General features: G+C 39.8%; 1 protein-coding gene across 3 annotated transcripts in view; it reads left to right on the top strand.

The window, feature by feature from the left end:
• Window positions 1-15,211, top strand: part of TEX2 (testis expressed 2) — a 46,072-nt gene extending 30,861 nt beyond the window's left edge. For 2 of the 3 annotated variants that reach the window (XM_039715861.1, XM_039715862.1), the window contains 7 exons: window positions 1,055-1,204; window positions 2,561-2,660; window positions 6,223-6,355; window positions 10,277-10,399; window positions 12,227-12,436; window positions 12,656-12,776; window positions 13,207-13,378. In XM_039715861.1, the coding sequence (XP_039571795.1) occupies window positions 1,055-1,204; window positions 2,561-2,660; window positions 6,223-6,355; window positions 10,277-10,399; window positions 12,227-12,436; window positions 12,656-12,776; window positions 13,207-13,329 (960 nt within the window). In that variant the 3' untranslated portion in view covers window positions 13,330-13,378. Of the gene's footprint in view, window positions 1-1,054; window positions 1,205-2,560; window positions 2,661-6,222; window positions 6,356-10,276; window positions 10,400-12,226; window positions 12,437-12,655; window positions 12,777-13,206 lie in introns of all 3 variants that reach the window. The other variant, XM_039715860.1, reaches the window with a different exon arrangement.
• The last annotated feature ends 10 nt before the right edge of the window (window positions 15,212-15,221 follow it).

Genomic DNA, 15,221 nt, shown 5'->3' with positions numbered 1-15,221 from the left:
CATCTTGTGTTCTCCCAGGAAAACATATTCTAGCCCCCAGCCACTCCTGAAGCTGTGATGGATTTGCTGCTGAATCTGGCACGTGTCAGAAGCCATTCTATAAATAGCTGAGCAGTGCTGGCAGGGAACCTGCGTCACAGCAGAGGCTCCTCACCCTGGCACAGCCTGGCTGCAGCCCTTGCAAGCAGTAGCTGCCTAGAGATGATGTTCAGAACTGCAGCATCTACCTGCCTGTCTTAGAAAGTGCTGCCTGTCTGCTGGCTTCAGGAGTTCTGCCTGGAATAATGTAGGGTGGTGAATTCTTCTGTCATTGCAGGCACTTAATATGTTGTGTTTCCTTCATGGAAACTTCCTGTTTTTTCATGGTAATGTGTGTACACACCCAAAATTATTTCAGCTGCATTGGATTTTGTGTGTGTAGTCAGTGAAGCAGCATCTGAATATATAATATTTCCAGGTGTTTCAAGATGGTTCTCAAGGAAACCAAGACAGAATTCTCTTGGACTGTGAACAAAAATGTAGCAGAGGGAACAATATAGTTTCCTGAATCCCATATTCAAACACAGGAAGGAGGAGTGTGATTCCCTATACTGTGTTTATCATATATTTGTGGTGTTTCTGAACTGGATTTAAGGATGTAAGGTTGGGTCTTGCTTTCCAATTTTTTTGTAAAACAAAGGAAGAATAGAGTACCTGTTCTTCCAGATCTGACTAGCAAGAGGGAGTATCTTTTACTGCAAACACTGTTTATAAGTCTGCCCACTCTGGGTTTATCTGCTTTTTCTGCCAGAGGTTAAGTTACATAGAACTTTCTCATTTCATTGCCAGAGGTCAATCTGTATCTGTGTGGTCTCATTCCCTCTGCTGCATGTCAGGATGATGACAGGCTCGTGGCAGCCCAGCTGATGCATTTGTAGAGCTGCTCCCTGTGCTGAGCATTTGGTGTTCTGAGTTGACCCAGGCTCTTAACACTGAGCTTCCAGTATAAATCAGGTCTTTTCTTTCCTTATTTTATGGAATTTATAGAGCTGAATAACCAGCTTTATGTTTTCAGTTGTCAGATGCCAGTGTGGAAGCTGAAGAAGAAGAACAGGAGGCCTGGGTGAACGCTCTGCTTGGAAGAATATTTTGGGATTTTTTAGGAGAGAAATACTGGTCTGATCTAGTGTCAAAGAAGATCCAAATGAAGCTTAGCAAAATAAAGGTACCTGATCTGGATATTTGCATTATACACTCCTTTGAAGGAAGCAAAACACATAGTCTTTGAGTTTTAAAATAGTACAAGAAAGACTTATTTCATACTTACATCTAAAAAACAATAAATGTGCTACAGAATGGCTGTTCAGTTTCTGATGCATGTGAACTTTGCTGCTTCTGTTTAAAATGAACTACAGCTGGATTAGCTATTTGTATCTGTCAAATTTTTATGTAAAAATTAAAGTATTATTGTATTTACATTAGAGATGGATAGAACTGCATATAAATGAGGAAATCTTCTTTGGGAAATAGTAGATTGCTTTTAAGGTAGAGGACATCAGGGAACCACAACTGTAGTGTGTTCCTGTTAACTTCAGACATAAACTACTTGCAGGAGGTCAGTGGGAGAAGTAGTTATGGAAAAAGCTCTGTGGGGTGACAGGACACAGCTTCCATCAGCTGCACCATCTCAAGGGTAAAGGGATGTGAGTGACTTCTCAGTCTTCCCCTTGCCTTCTGTAACCCTTCTGAGCAGCAGCAGTTCACCACAGCCTTCAGCTCCTGGTGTCTGGGCAGGAGTTTGCCTGTTCCTAAAGGCAAAGGAAGTTGCTGTCTTGCTTACAAAAGCTCAGAAATTTAGCTGCCAGCCCCAGCTGTGAGATAGTGCTGCCTTTGCTTTGGGAAATCACCAGTAGCCTAAATCTGCCCTGTCTGCTTCCACAATTGTGACAGCAGGGTACCCAGACATCTCACTGGTAACTTTTTAAGTGGAAAGACTGGCAGTGGGGACTGGGTGTATTTTTTTTATGTGTTAAAGCAGTGTCTATTCACAGGAGATATGTTTTCAGTCAATTAGAAGAGTAAGATACCTGAATCGTGATTCCTGTGCCTCTGTTTTACTAACACTGTGATAGAGATTTAAAAGGTAATGTTCTGTGAAAGAATTTGCCCAAGATAAAAGAAGCTGAGACATTGATAAAACATCAGTGATAAAATATATGATTGAAGTTAAAATCCAAAGAAGTATTTGATTTTTATTCACAGTGAAATAGGATTTACACTTCATTCTTGAGCTTTTTACATACTTTGACTAAAAAGCATGCTGATGGTTTAAGGTCAGCATCTAAACTTCAGCATAATTTAAAAAACAAGTTCAGATGCCCAGTCTCTCCCTAAAAAGTTTTGAAATTGGCAGCTGTGAAATTCTAGAATAGTAAGAATTTAGTGTAATTATATTTGTGTTCTTTCACTGGTGACACTTCAGCTCAGTCCATTCCTTAAGTTTAATGAGCTTTCTTCTCTCAGGAAACTGATTTTTAGTTCCATAACACGTATTTGATTTTTTTATATTCTGGCCTTTTAGCTGCCCTACTTCATGAATGAGCTGACTCTGACTGAGCTTGACATGGGGATAGCAGTGCCCAAGATCCTTCAAGCCTTCAAACCTTCTATTGATCACAGAGGTAAAATGCAAAAATAGCAGGTGCTGGTATTGCCTTTGTATCTGTGGAGAATGTTGATCTGTTCACCTTCTGCATGTTTTAGGTACATGTAGTAAGAGCTTATTCTGAGATACTCAGGGGTCTCTGTCTCAGGCTTGGTGTAAATGTAATTCTGTATATGTGGAATTGTGATCATGTCTTTCTATAGGAAATAATTACTGAACTAAAATTTGCATGCAGCAGAGATGCAGACACTTATCTGATACTGTCAGGGACTGCAGAGGGCAATGCACATCTGCTTGGGACAGATCTGATTCTGTGCCATGGGAGAAAACAGGTTTGTCTCTCCAAGAGAAGCTGCCCTGTTCTGAAAACAGGGATTCAGAAAATATAATTGTAATCACTTGGAAAACAAGAATAGTGGGGTTTTTTTTTAAATACACTTCAAAATACAGGATCATTTTATGTTCTAAATATTAAATACAGCTTGTTTTAAAGCTGGATGACTTTCATACTGCTGCTTGATGAATTGTGTTTGTTTTATGTTCCTTCTGGCTAGCATATGGTCACATATTTGAGGATGCTCATGTCACTTAAGTAGTCTTGCAAAAAAGAAAAACTTGGAATAATGCTTTTTTAGCTTCAAAAGCATTTATTCTATGTGTTGAGGACAGCTAGATGCCATCTAAGATGTAATCAGAGCAGTTTTTAATTTTAAATTGTATCAGAGTTTCTCCACTCAACGTGGAGAAATTTCTAATTGGCCTAAAGGGAAATATTTCCTTGGAAGACCTGGTGTGGTCACCTGACCTGTGCAAGAATACCAGATGCATGGGCTCTAGGAGAAGGTTGATAAACATTAATACTAAAACTCTGTGCCACTCAAATCACTGACCAAAAGCATGAGGATAGTAAGTGCTAACCTTTCCCTCATAAATCTGAGCAAAGCAGACTTTGGGAAAATATTACAATCTTCTTGGACATACATTAATTAATGCTGCCTGTTGTATCCAAATGCTGTTGTTTGCCCTTATCTGCTTGAGGCTTGCAACCCTTTGGGGAAAAGCCTTATCTATAAAACACTGGGTACATTGCTCTCAACTTTTCCACAGATTATTTTCCACTGAGCTTTATAAACAAAGCGTGTTTGAAAAGAGCAAACTGTTTGGTTGTCATGAGGACCAAAATCTGTATTTTTAAGAGAAATGAGAGTTGAATAGATGGAATAAGCTGGAGTGCAGTCAGTATTTGGGGAACTGAAGCATATTGATGCTGTGTGGGACAGCAGCTTCTTCACAGTACTTAGGGAGTCCTCCAGTGTTCTCAGTTAAGTGATTGCACCATTGGTGGAAGTTTTATCTGGAGTTACAGAACAAAGGGAAACTTTTAAAAATCTTTGTGTGTATGGCTTGTGGAGTGGTTTTATAGTTTCTTTTTAATCAGGGTTCTTGTCAGTGTGTTTTCCTTTGCCTTGATTGAAACATTTTTGGAATTCCTTTCTCTGTTCTCATAACTTCAGTTGTAACCATGGACTGTAGTTCTAAGTCATGAGATGGGATTTAGGATCCACTGAACACTTAGCTTCAATTAATTGCTGAAGCAGCAATGAGATCAATTAGTTCCTTTAGTTTCTTGTTCAGTTAAACTGTGACAAGCAAACATTTATGGTAGGAATTCTAATCCTTTTAACTTCTTCCATACTGTTGAATGTGAACATGTGAACATACATGTGAGCTCTTAGGGTTTTAAGAGCTTGTAGTGAGTAATTACTGGAATAACTTGTTCTCTTATTATACTTAAAAGGACATAAACAAGGGGATGATAATTGGAAATGCTTGTTTCCATAAGAATAAATGTATTTCTTGGTAAGTTGGTCTATGGGTAAATGACTTGGTTTATTGGGAAATGTGGGGGAAAAAACTCTCTAGTTTCAGAGGAGTATCCAGAATGAATGCTTCTAAGTTTTTGGGGTTTTTTAGTAAGTGTTTAAAGCCTTTTGTGAGGCTTTAAAATGCAGTTACTAATTGTGATGTGCTTTGTTTCATCAATACTTCTTTTTCCCAGTGCTTGATTCCAAAGAAAATAAATTTTTTTGTTATATGCCTTCTCTAATTAGCTAAATTTGTTAACAGACAATGTTAGAAAAAAGGTCTTGTTTCTGTTAATACAGTCCTGCTTGGGTGACAGCATATGCTGTGGTTTTACTGTAATTCTGTCAAGGCTAGGGAACCAGAAAATTTAATAAATTGTACCATCTGCCCAATTCTTCACTCCCTCTCCCTCCCTTTTTCCCTCTGGAAAAAGTGTAAGAATATTTTATGGTCAGAAGGAATTTTCCCTCTCAGTAATGGCATCCTTTGCTTAATTTGATCTACTGTTAAAATTATATTGATGATTGAGTTCTGCTGAACTCATTGATTATCCAAAAAATCTATTAAGCTGTTTTCATGGTTTTTATGATCTTACTGATACTTTCCTACTGTAAAGAGAAAAAAATCCTTATAAGATTGTGTTTGAGTTCTTGTGTTTGGTTTTTAGAACAGGGTTAGAAAAAATGTGGTGGAAAATAGTTATTTGGGTTAGTAAAGCACCAGCTTGCCTTCATCTTGCTTCCAGCATGTAACCTCACAGGGTGCCAGTGACCAGGTCTTTGGGAGCTGCCTCTGTTTCTGTTACCAAATCTGGGTGGGATTATGATAAGGATATGTTTTTGCAGAAAATAAAACAATAGTTCTTTAACTGATAAAGTGTGACTTTTCTAGAACAATAAAACACAAAGGGTAGTTACCATTTGTCCTGGTTTCAGTTTTATTCACCATTAATTGCTTCCAAATAAGTAAATAAAAGTGGAATGGGTCAGTGGTTGATTTGCCAGGTATTGGTGAGGGAATGTTTTGTGCAGCTGCAATATCTGGAAGAGGAAGAAGTATAATCTGTGTTTATTGGCATCTGTTTTCTAACCTCTGGATGACAAATCCTACTGCTTTGGTGCAGGGTGTCACTTAAAAGGCTTGAGCTAATCTTAAGGTATTCCCAAGACAATTCTTTTGGAGATTGCAAAAAGCAAATAGTTTGCACAGACAATAGGATTTAACTTAATATTGTACATCTAGAATTGTGTCAGTAATGACCCTGTTTACACTGAATCATAAAGCAATGCCTGTAGCTCAGTTACTGAGGGAACCTTGTCACAGATCTTCAATACACCACTGGCAAAACAAGGGGCAGCAGGTTGTGCTGTGAGAGAAGCAATTGTTGCTCTGGGATTTGAAGTTGTGCTTCACTTGGACGGCGTCAGCGATGCGGAGGAGTGTCCCCATCACTGCTTGGCTTGGAGCAATGCTGGAAATAGTTCTGAAGTGAATCCCTGATGCTATTCTATTTCCTGTATCTCATTTCACATCTCTTAAGCAGTTTAGATGTGTGTAAATCAGAGTATTTTTTTAGGCCATTAGCTATACTCACCACTCTGTTTCAGTGTGCCTTGGATTTATATCTGGCTTTGTTCCATGAGCTTAATGTGATCAGAAAGCTTGCTTTGTGATTGCTCTTCAAGTGACATCTTTTCTGTTGTTTATTTCAGGACTTTGGGTTGATCTGGAAATGTCCTACAATGGATCTTTTCTAATGACCCTGGAGACCAAGATGAATTTGACCAAACTTGGTAAAGAGCCGCTTGGGGAGGCGTTTAAGGTTGGCGAGATCGGCAGGGAAGGGTAAGGGCTGGCAATGGTGCTGTCACTGTGAAAAGCTGGGATTTCTCTTGTGTGTTTGCAGCTCTGGCTCTGCAGATTGAAAGGGGTTTTGGGGGTGTTTCATGCAAGTGGGTGTGGAAGGTGGCTTTTCTGTGCTACTTTATTGTTTGGTCACACTATTGATAATAATTTTAATAAAAGGCTTCTGTGGTACAATTATTTTATATATATATTTCACTTGGGTTTTAAAATGCCCTGTGACTAAATTTAGTTTTGTGAGATAAAACTCAAATACTGGAGATACACACATGCAGAAATAGACAGGTGTAACAGGCTACTGCAGCATGGTACCATGGAGTAGCAAACAATGTGGAAGGTAAACAGGCTCTAATTGTTATGTAAAGACCTTTTCAAAAGCTTTATTGCATCGTGGGAGTAATCACATCCCTGCTTTAGTCTCTATTTTTCCTCATTGCCACCTTCTGTTTGCCTGCTATACCTAAGTGAAATTCCTTATGTAGATGAACTAATTAGCAGACACCATACAGTAACTTACCTCCTTTGTATTTGTGCTTTCCCTCTCCTTTTGGCCATGTTTGAATGTCATCCATTGTCCATTTGTATTAACCTAGTGAGGGGCACCTATCAAATATCCATCCCTGGATGGATCCACTCCCAGCTCTGAGGTCCATTTTTATTTTTGTGCTGTGTGCTCTTTGTACCTAAATCTGCAGGCTCTGAACAGTAGGTGGTCTCTGATTTAATGTACAACCACTGCCTACAAATCAAGAAAATAGTCTCTAAATCTGGCCATTTGTTTAGCTATGAACAAAATGGTATGGTCTTTCACAATTAAGATACTAGATGCTTTGTATACTTATGTCACAGCTCTGACCATTTATTCTGAGATAGCTTGAAGTAATACTTACAGCAGCACTATATTTCAGTGCAGTCATGACAAGAAAATAAATGTGAAAAAAAAACCCTAATGGCTGAATGATCTCATACACTGGTAGAAATTCAGAGGATTTTAAATCGACCTAGATTCTCATTGTCACTGCTTGAAATAAATATTTCTGAATTTACATCACTATAACTGGTAGATGTGAATTTTTCAAAGTCTGTTTAATCCTGCCTACCCAAAAAAATGGGGGATAGAGGAGGAAATGTCTGTACAAATCAAATTCTTGCTTTTCTTCCCCACCCCTTCAGGATTTTCTTTGTGTATTTTCATATCTGTTCAGTGCAGGAACAGCCTCAGAAATAATTAGTGAACACTCTGATTCATATTTAAAAATCAGGTTGCTGCTGGCTGAGCTATAGGCCCCCAGCAAGGCAGATTTAAGTGCCTGTAGCCAAGCAACCAGTTACTTGAAGGTATCAACATTAACTGCATTGCTCCCTGCACAGGGCTGGGATGTTTCAAAGCTCAGGGCCAGGTGGCAGCTTTACATAAACAACAGTCTAATATATTCTGGTTTGGATGAGGGTTTTTTGGTTGCTTGGTTGTTTTTTTTTCCCCTTAAAATGGATATTAAATAAATTAAGGACTGAAAAGTATAGAACAGTTTGATTCTCATCTCTGCCTTCCAATGTGTTAGTTAATTTTAATTCTACTAGCTTTTTAAATTATCAGTTGACATTTGCTGTGACAAATCAAATTACTCTGCATGTGTTTGCATCCATGGTCATGTTGTCACTAAGTGATGTGTGTTGGTTGCTGAGCTCATTTCTGGCCCTTAGGAGCTCAGAACAAACCATCTCTTGAGATGCAGTAACCACAAAGTGGTGTGAGGAAGGCACCTACTCATGCAGAGAGAGGAGAGGGGGAGCAGCTCTGGGGTTTGTCTGTCTGTGGCTGTTGTCAGTGTAAAGCAAGACAAGTGGGTCACTGTTGCACTTGCTGTTTGAAATAGAAGTGAAGTGTGCAGAGACAGTCTGGTAATGCTGTCTTGCATGTCCTCTCAGGAAAATGCTGCTCTCAGAAAGAATAGGAAACTATTTAATTGCCAATTTTATAAAAGTAATACATTACAGATGCTGCTAAACAGGAGTTGAGGCAAAAGCAGGCAGGTTAACCCAAAGTTACTGGAGCTTCTTAACCCATTAGTCCTTTTGGCTTTGTTGAACCACATAAAAACAAACTGACAAATGGCAATTCATAACATATTGTGCAATCTTTACAGGAACAATACAGTAGGTCCAAAGTGATTTTTTTCTGCCAATGTTTGTGTCATATAAATGGTCCATTGTACACAGTGCTCCCCTGAAATCTCACTCAAGCTTATTTATTGTTGCTTTGTTTAATGCGAGGAAATCCTGTGGTCTGAGCCACTTGGTGCTTGTGAGGCATTTCAGAGGACCCCTTCAGTACATTACAGATGCTGCTAAACAGGAGTTGAGGCAAAAGCAGGCAGGTTAACCCAAAGTTACTGGAGCTTCTTAACCCATTAGTCCTTTTGGCTTTGTTGAACCACATAAAAACAAACTGACAAATGGCAATTCATAACATATTGTGCAATCTTTACAGGAACAATACAGTAGGTCCAAAGTGATTTTTTTCTGCCAATGTTTGTGTCATATAAATGGTCCATTGTACACAGTGCTCCCCTGAAATCTCACTCAAGCTTATTTATTGTTGCTTTGTTTAATGCGAGGAAATCCTGTGGTCTGAGCCACTTGGTGCTTGTGAGGCATTTCAGAGGACCCCAACCAGGAAATAAAACACCTTGTAAGAAGGTGACACCTTTGAAAGACCTGAGAATGCCCTGAGCACGGTTTGAGTTGGATGCTAAAGTGCACAGGAAAGAGAAGTGAGGTCACACCCTGGTGGAAAAGGTGCAGTTTGAATCTGACCTGAAAAGGTGAATTTCTGTGAGGAGCAGCTCCAGCATTGGTATTGGGGCCAGGGACAGGCACCACCCTCCACCCCCACGTCCTTGGGGAGCTGGCTCAGTTTGGTTTGCTCCTGCATTCCTCTGCAGGTACAACACAGGTAGGAAGAGGTTTGCAATCCTGATTCCACAGCCTGGGTAGGAAACACTTCAGTGTGGACAGGTCCTGGGATTACTGCCCCAGTGGGGAAGGAGTCTTGTGCACTGTGAGCTGCACCTGAACTGTCCCTTCACATTAGGACTTCATACAGCAACCCCCAGTTTGTCCTGTGTGCAGAGTAACAGGCAGTGGCCTCAGTCCATGCCCTGTCTGAGGTTATTAATGCTTCAAATACATTTCCAAGAACACACACACACACACAAAGAAAGAAGACACAGCTATAAAGTGTATTCTGAACGTGCTGTAGAGTATTATATTCGTGGGTATAATCCCTAGGGCTAGAGCCATATGTTTTTGAAGCCTGTGTTGTGTAACTGTTTCAAGCTCTTGCATTCAGTAAAGATCTGTTAATTTTGAAGTGTATCCACTGTATCCTTCTCTCATTTAAATCCGTTTAAAAGATTTGAAATTTTTCTTGTGACTGTGTACATAAAGTCTTCCACAGTTCAAGTCTAGGAATTAGTCACTACTGTGTGGTATTTTGTACCAAAGGGCAACACTTGTTTATTACTTCACTTTTTCCCCCACGACATTCAAACTAAATGGTTTGTCCAATCCTAATTCTGTTCAACTCATGAAAAACAACAACAGAGATGCTTCCAAATATATTTTGAATAATCTCCACATGTGATTTGAGTATGTAGAATAGCCACCCCCGTGCCAGCCTCTTTTTATGAAGGATTATGTTCCACTGGGGAAAACAGATTTCTGTTTTGAAAGCTGGTTCTGCCAGACTGGCTTCAGAGTGGTTTTAGTTTTGTTCTTTTAGATAGCATTTATAAAAGAGGGGAGGGGACAGTTCAGGAACCTGTAATGTCAGCCAGAGCTGTAGAGGATGAGTAGCTATTTAAGGATATTGCATTTGACCTGGAAATTGCATTGTTTCAGTTTCAGGCCAAGGGCGTATTGTCTTGCAGACAGCGATGAGGAATCCTCCAGCGCTGGCTCTTCGGAGGAGGATGATGCTCCTGAGCTGGCAGGAGAGAAGCAGGTGACCCCAGGAGCAGAAGGGTGAGCTGTTTTAATCCTTCCATCCCCCCACACCTGACAGCTGCTGCCAGTCCTGTGGTGCTCTTTGTCCCCAGAATGGCAGAGGCTGCCCAAGCCATGAAGCAGCCCCCGTCTCCCATTTCCAGGGCAGCAGAGGAGCCCTGTTCACCCCAGCCCTGCAGGGACCCAGCTGCCCTGGGCACCTCCCAGCCCTCCTCTGCTGGGTACTGGGAGGCCAGAGAAGCCCTGGGGACCTTCCCCAGCATGTCCTACCTGGTAGCAGAGCCAAGAACAGGATTTTGTGTGAAAACCTGAAACCCTCTCTATGCAGTATTACTCCTATGCTTATCCTGCTGATCCCTGATTTCCAGCATTCCATTTTCTTTTCTTTAAGAAAACAACTGTTAGTCAAGCCTGTTTTTCTTGCTCAGTTTTGTTTTGTTTTTTTCTCCTTGAGGACTTTGTGTGCCTGGGCTGTGCAATACTGCCCTCTGATGCTGTACATGGATTTCAAAGAAAATTTCCCAACATCAGTGATGCCACATCATTCCTTGTTTTGGCTGTGGCTCTGTTTTTTTGCTTTCTGCATCTGATTGCAATTATGCCATGCAGTGAGAAAGCTGAATGTCTGAGCCCAGAATGTCTGAGGCAATCACAATGTTTTCTATGTCTGAACATTCTAAGTGATTTTTGCAGTGAATATATCAGCAGACTCATGACTTATTTAAAATGTTCCAGAGAAAATTGTGTGAAGAGTTGTTTGAATTACTGCAATTGATGCATTTCATATTTTCTTGAAATTCATAGAGCATATAAAGAACTCTTTATCAAGAGGACAAAGAGGGAGAATGAAGAATCTTAATGTAAAATACTGAAAAAAATTTCTTACACCTATTAAAAATCTGCATTACTACCACTATAGAATCTGGTGGGAGAATAACTTCTTTCTCTGGGTAAAGATACAGCTAGTATAAAATCCCAAAGACAAAATTTATTTTCTCTTTTTATATCAGCTGAACAGTTTTTTGTCTTATGTTGTGCTAAGGACAAAACTGTAAGAGTTTGTGTCAGAAAAAATTTATTTTTTCTCTGAATAGGAAAATGTCATTTCCTTAGGACGTTATCTCTGCTACCATAACACCAAGAGCCACAATTAGACATGATATAGTGTGTGGAAAATACCAAATGTGCTATTTTTGGAGTGTGTATTTCCAACATGAGATAGGGGTAAGAAAAAACATATTCAGCCCTTAAAGCATCTGTTTCTAAAGCCAGGAATGCTGTCTGGCACAATTGCCAGGAAAAGCCCACTTTCTGCAGACACAGTTAACCATTTTTGGAATATCATTCCACCCACTGCCAAAACTGTTTTCCTCTTCTTTTTCAGCATCCTTATACTTGTAAATGCTACAGTGCCTTAAAATTAAAACCTTTTTGTTCAGCACACAGTTAAATAATCAGGTACAGTGGCTGGGCCTTCTGTGCTGATGATTTGTGCACATCTTGGTGCATCAGTGTCTTGACAGGTTTTTTGAATGGTTTAGGGAAGTTGTCACTTCTCATGCCAGCTTGCTGGCATTAATGATTTAAGTGTATTTGCAGTTTTAAAAAAGGTTGTTTCCAGTGCCATCTGGGAAGGAGTGTTCAGACTGAAGAGTTTCTGCCAGACACTTGTAGCTGACAGAGTACAGCTGCTGGGTGCAGCCCTAGCATGTACTGCTTGGCCACGTATCTGTTCAGAATTTTTTTATCAAAAATTTTAATGATTTAATAGAAAAACCATGTCTGTCTTAGCAAATAGGTTTAAGAAAATTATCTTGATGTCCTTTTTCTATTCTCTATCTAAAGGTATGTTGGAGGACATCGGACAAGTAAAATCATGAGAATTGTGGATAAAATTACGAAGTCAAAATACTTTCAGAAAGCAACAGAGACTGAGTTTATTAAGAAAAAAATTGAAGAGGTCTCCAATACTCCATTGCTGCTAACAGTTGAAGTACAGGAGTGCAGAGGAACACTAGTGATTAACATTCCACCTCCACCCACTGACAGAATATGGTAAGAGGAGCTCAGAGCAGAGCTGGGCAATGTTCAGGTGTGCTACACCACGGGCTGCAGCTGAGAGCTAAAGCCTGGCTCGGGTGGGTTCTGGGCAAGGAGCAGTACAAATTAGTTGTAACTGAGGTAGGAACTGTTACTAAGAGCTAATTGTTACAGTTTTAAGTACTTCCTTGCTTAGGGTGTCTGTAGTAAATGCTGCTCTGTGTTCTGCCCCAGGTACGGCTTCCGAAGGCCTCCCTACCTGGAGTTAAAAGCGCGGCCAAAACTGGGTGAGAGAGAAGTGACTCTGGTCCATGTAACAGACTGGATAGCAAGGAAACTGGAACAAGAGTTCCAGGTGTGTTCCCTTTACATTCTCCTTTCATTGATGATAGTTTTGGTCAATTAAAGGGGTGGGGTGTTTAATTTTCACACGTCCTATATTTCATTTATAATTAGTCATGTCCTCCACTGCTCCCAGCCACGGGGATGGATGTTGAGAGCTTTGCTGAAACTGACTGCTGGGGTGGTCTCAAGACTCATGTGTAGACCTGTAGTGCCATTTTAATTGAATGAAATATGCAGAGATATTAATATTGCTGAGTTTCATTTACAACTGGAACACAACAAAATGGTTTCAGTTAATGGGCACTGCACTGACTCAAACTATGCTGAGCTTGAGAACCTTTTCTCTGTAAATGTGTTGCATTTTTTAAACTAAAATTGGAGAACTAAGGTTTCAAGTGACATATGTAATGTAACTTCATTTCATTGCATCTTTTTCCCAGAAAATCTTTGTCATGCCAAACATGGATGATGTCTATATTCCTTTAATGCACTCAGCCATGGATCCCCGCTCCTCCACATGCCCTCCTCAAGATCTGAGCACTGAGGCCTCTGATCAACCATGACATGTGAAGACTCTTGCAGTTTACAGTATTATAAAAGTTACTCTCATGGTTTTCTAAACTGTGCTGTAGTTCTCGTCCTTAACTTGTGCCACTCCCCCCTCCCAAGGACTGCCTTTCCCCGTTCCTGTGCGCTCACTTGCCTGGTTATTGTTCCCGTGTACTTCAGCTACATGAAGTTCCATTCCATTAAGCTGTTGATTTATTTTTGTACTGGCTGCCATCAGGATTTTAACTGGGAGGCTGAGGTGACCTGTTCTTTGTGGGGAGGGAGGAGGAACTCAAATGTAACAGATCAAGGAGCTTGTTGATGCACCTTTTGTTCAGCTTGTTTTCATGCTATGTTAATGTGCATTAAAGCATTGAAAAGTTGTTTGGCAGCAAAGGAATTGCGTGCCAAATGGAAAAAATCCTAAATAAGGAATGAATTTATAAAACTGGAAGAATATTTTTCTTTCTCAGGCAGTTGGAGGTGTAGAATGAACTATTTTATGTTCTTTCACTTCTGCAGTCAATAGCTTGTGTCAAGCAATCGAAATATGAAATGCTTTCAGGATAAAAGAATGTAAATTGGATGTATAGGTGATATTGTGATTCAATGTGCTGTATACACATTACTTTTTTCATACAGAACTTGTGCTTTTTTTGGGAAGCAATTAGCCATAAAACACACAACTATCAGTGAAGGTGGGACTGTCAGATTTTTGTAAATGAGGAAAAAAAAATTGGTAAAGCCATGAGACCAAACCATAGCAAGCCGCCTTATAGTGAGGTACAATCACCTTGGTTCCTGATTAATTCTGAATGTTTATAGAGACAAGAGCACACACACCAAGTGTCAGCACTGCACATCTCCAGGAGCAGTGACCTAACTGTGCAGAGCCTCTTGCTGTGATGGAACACCCAGTTCTGACAGGAGTTTTTTGCTGTGAGTGTTTTCCTTTGCACTGTGTTTACACCCAAGGCACGGGCTGGGATCCTCAGTTACAGCCCCTGCTGCTGGTGGAAGCAGCTGTGGCTGACAGATTCTCACCCCCCTGCACTGGTTTCTTGGACTTTGTGGCATAGGAACTCAAGCATTGCAGTTGATTCAGCTGATCATGATTAAATGCTCTTTCTGCTAATTAGTGGCCAAACATGAAGGGGAAGGGGGAGCTGCCTTTAATTTGTCAGGTGTAATGAATCAAGGCTAAATGTATGCAGTAAATTCAAGGTTTGAACACTACATATCCACTCCTTAACACTTAATATTTTTCTGATACTCAGTGTTGCCAACTGTTCATGGATGTCAGAAAATGTTTTAGTTTACAACAAAGGTGAGTTTTGGCTCTCCTTTTATAACATGATTTTCTTTTTTTTTTTTCCAAGTAATTTTTAAAGAAATTTTTTTGTATGTTGTGTTGTCACATTTGATGTAAATCAAAATTTCCATGTATAACTTGATGATTTACCATCTCTAAATGAAGCTATTCTATTGAAGGTTTTTTAAACAGCACCTTGCCTGAAACAAAAGCATTTAATATATTTAAAATTAATTCTATATTTGAACACCTATTTTGGTTACCTTTAATTGAAATATTAGTAGTTATATTTGTTACCTGAACTCCTCCTTGACCATTCCAGGCTGTGTATATTCTGGGGTTTGCTGATTTTGTAGGCATTATTTGCCTTTCATGAAGTCTGCATGTCTTGTACGCAGGTCTTTTACATGAGTTAATTTCTATGTGCAATAACTTAAGTCGAAGGACTAGATGCACTAATGTGTAAACAGATTTAGACTTATTACACAAGATTGTCATACTGCACTTCATAAACTGTGGGTAACTACAATCTGCTTGCTTTGTTTTATTAAATAAATTTATCCCATGTCAAACAACTCAGTAAATTTCGTTTCT

The sequence above is a fragment of the Passer montanus genome, unplaced genomic scaffold (genome assembly GCF_014805655.1).
Source record: "Passer montanus isolate IOZ18808 unplaced genomic scaffold, ASM1480565v1 scaffold35, whole genome shotgun sequence".
In the NCBI taxonomy this organism is placed as follows: Eukaryota; Metazoa; Chordata; class Aves; order Passeriformes; family Passeridae; genus Passer; species Passer montanus.
This window is presented reverse-complemented; position numbering and strand designations above follow the sequence as displayed.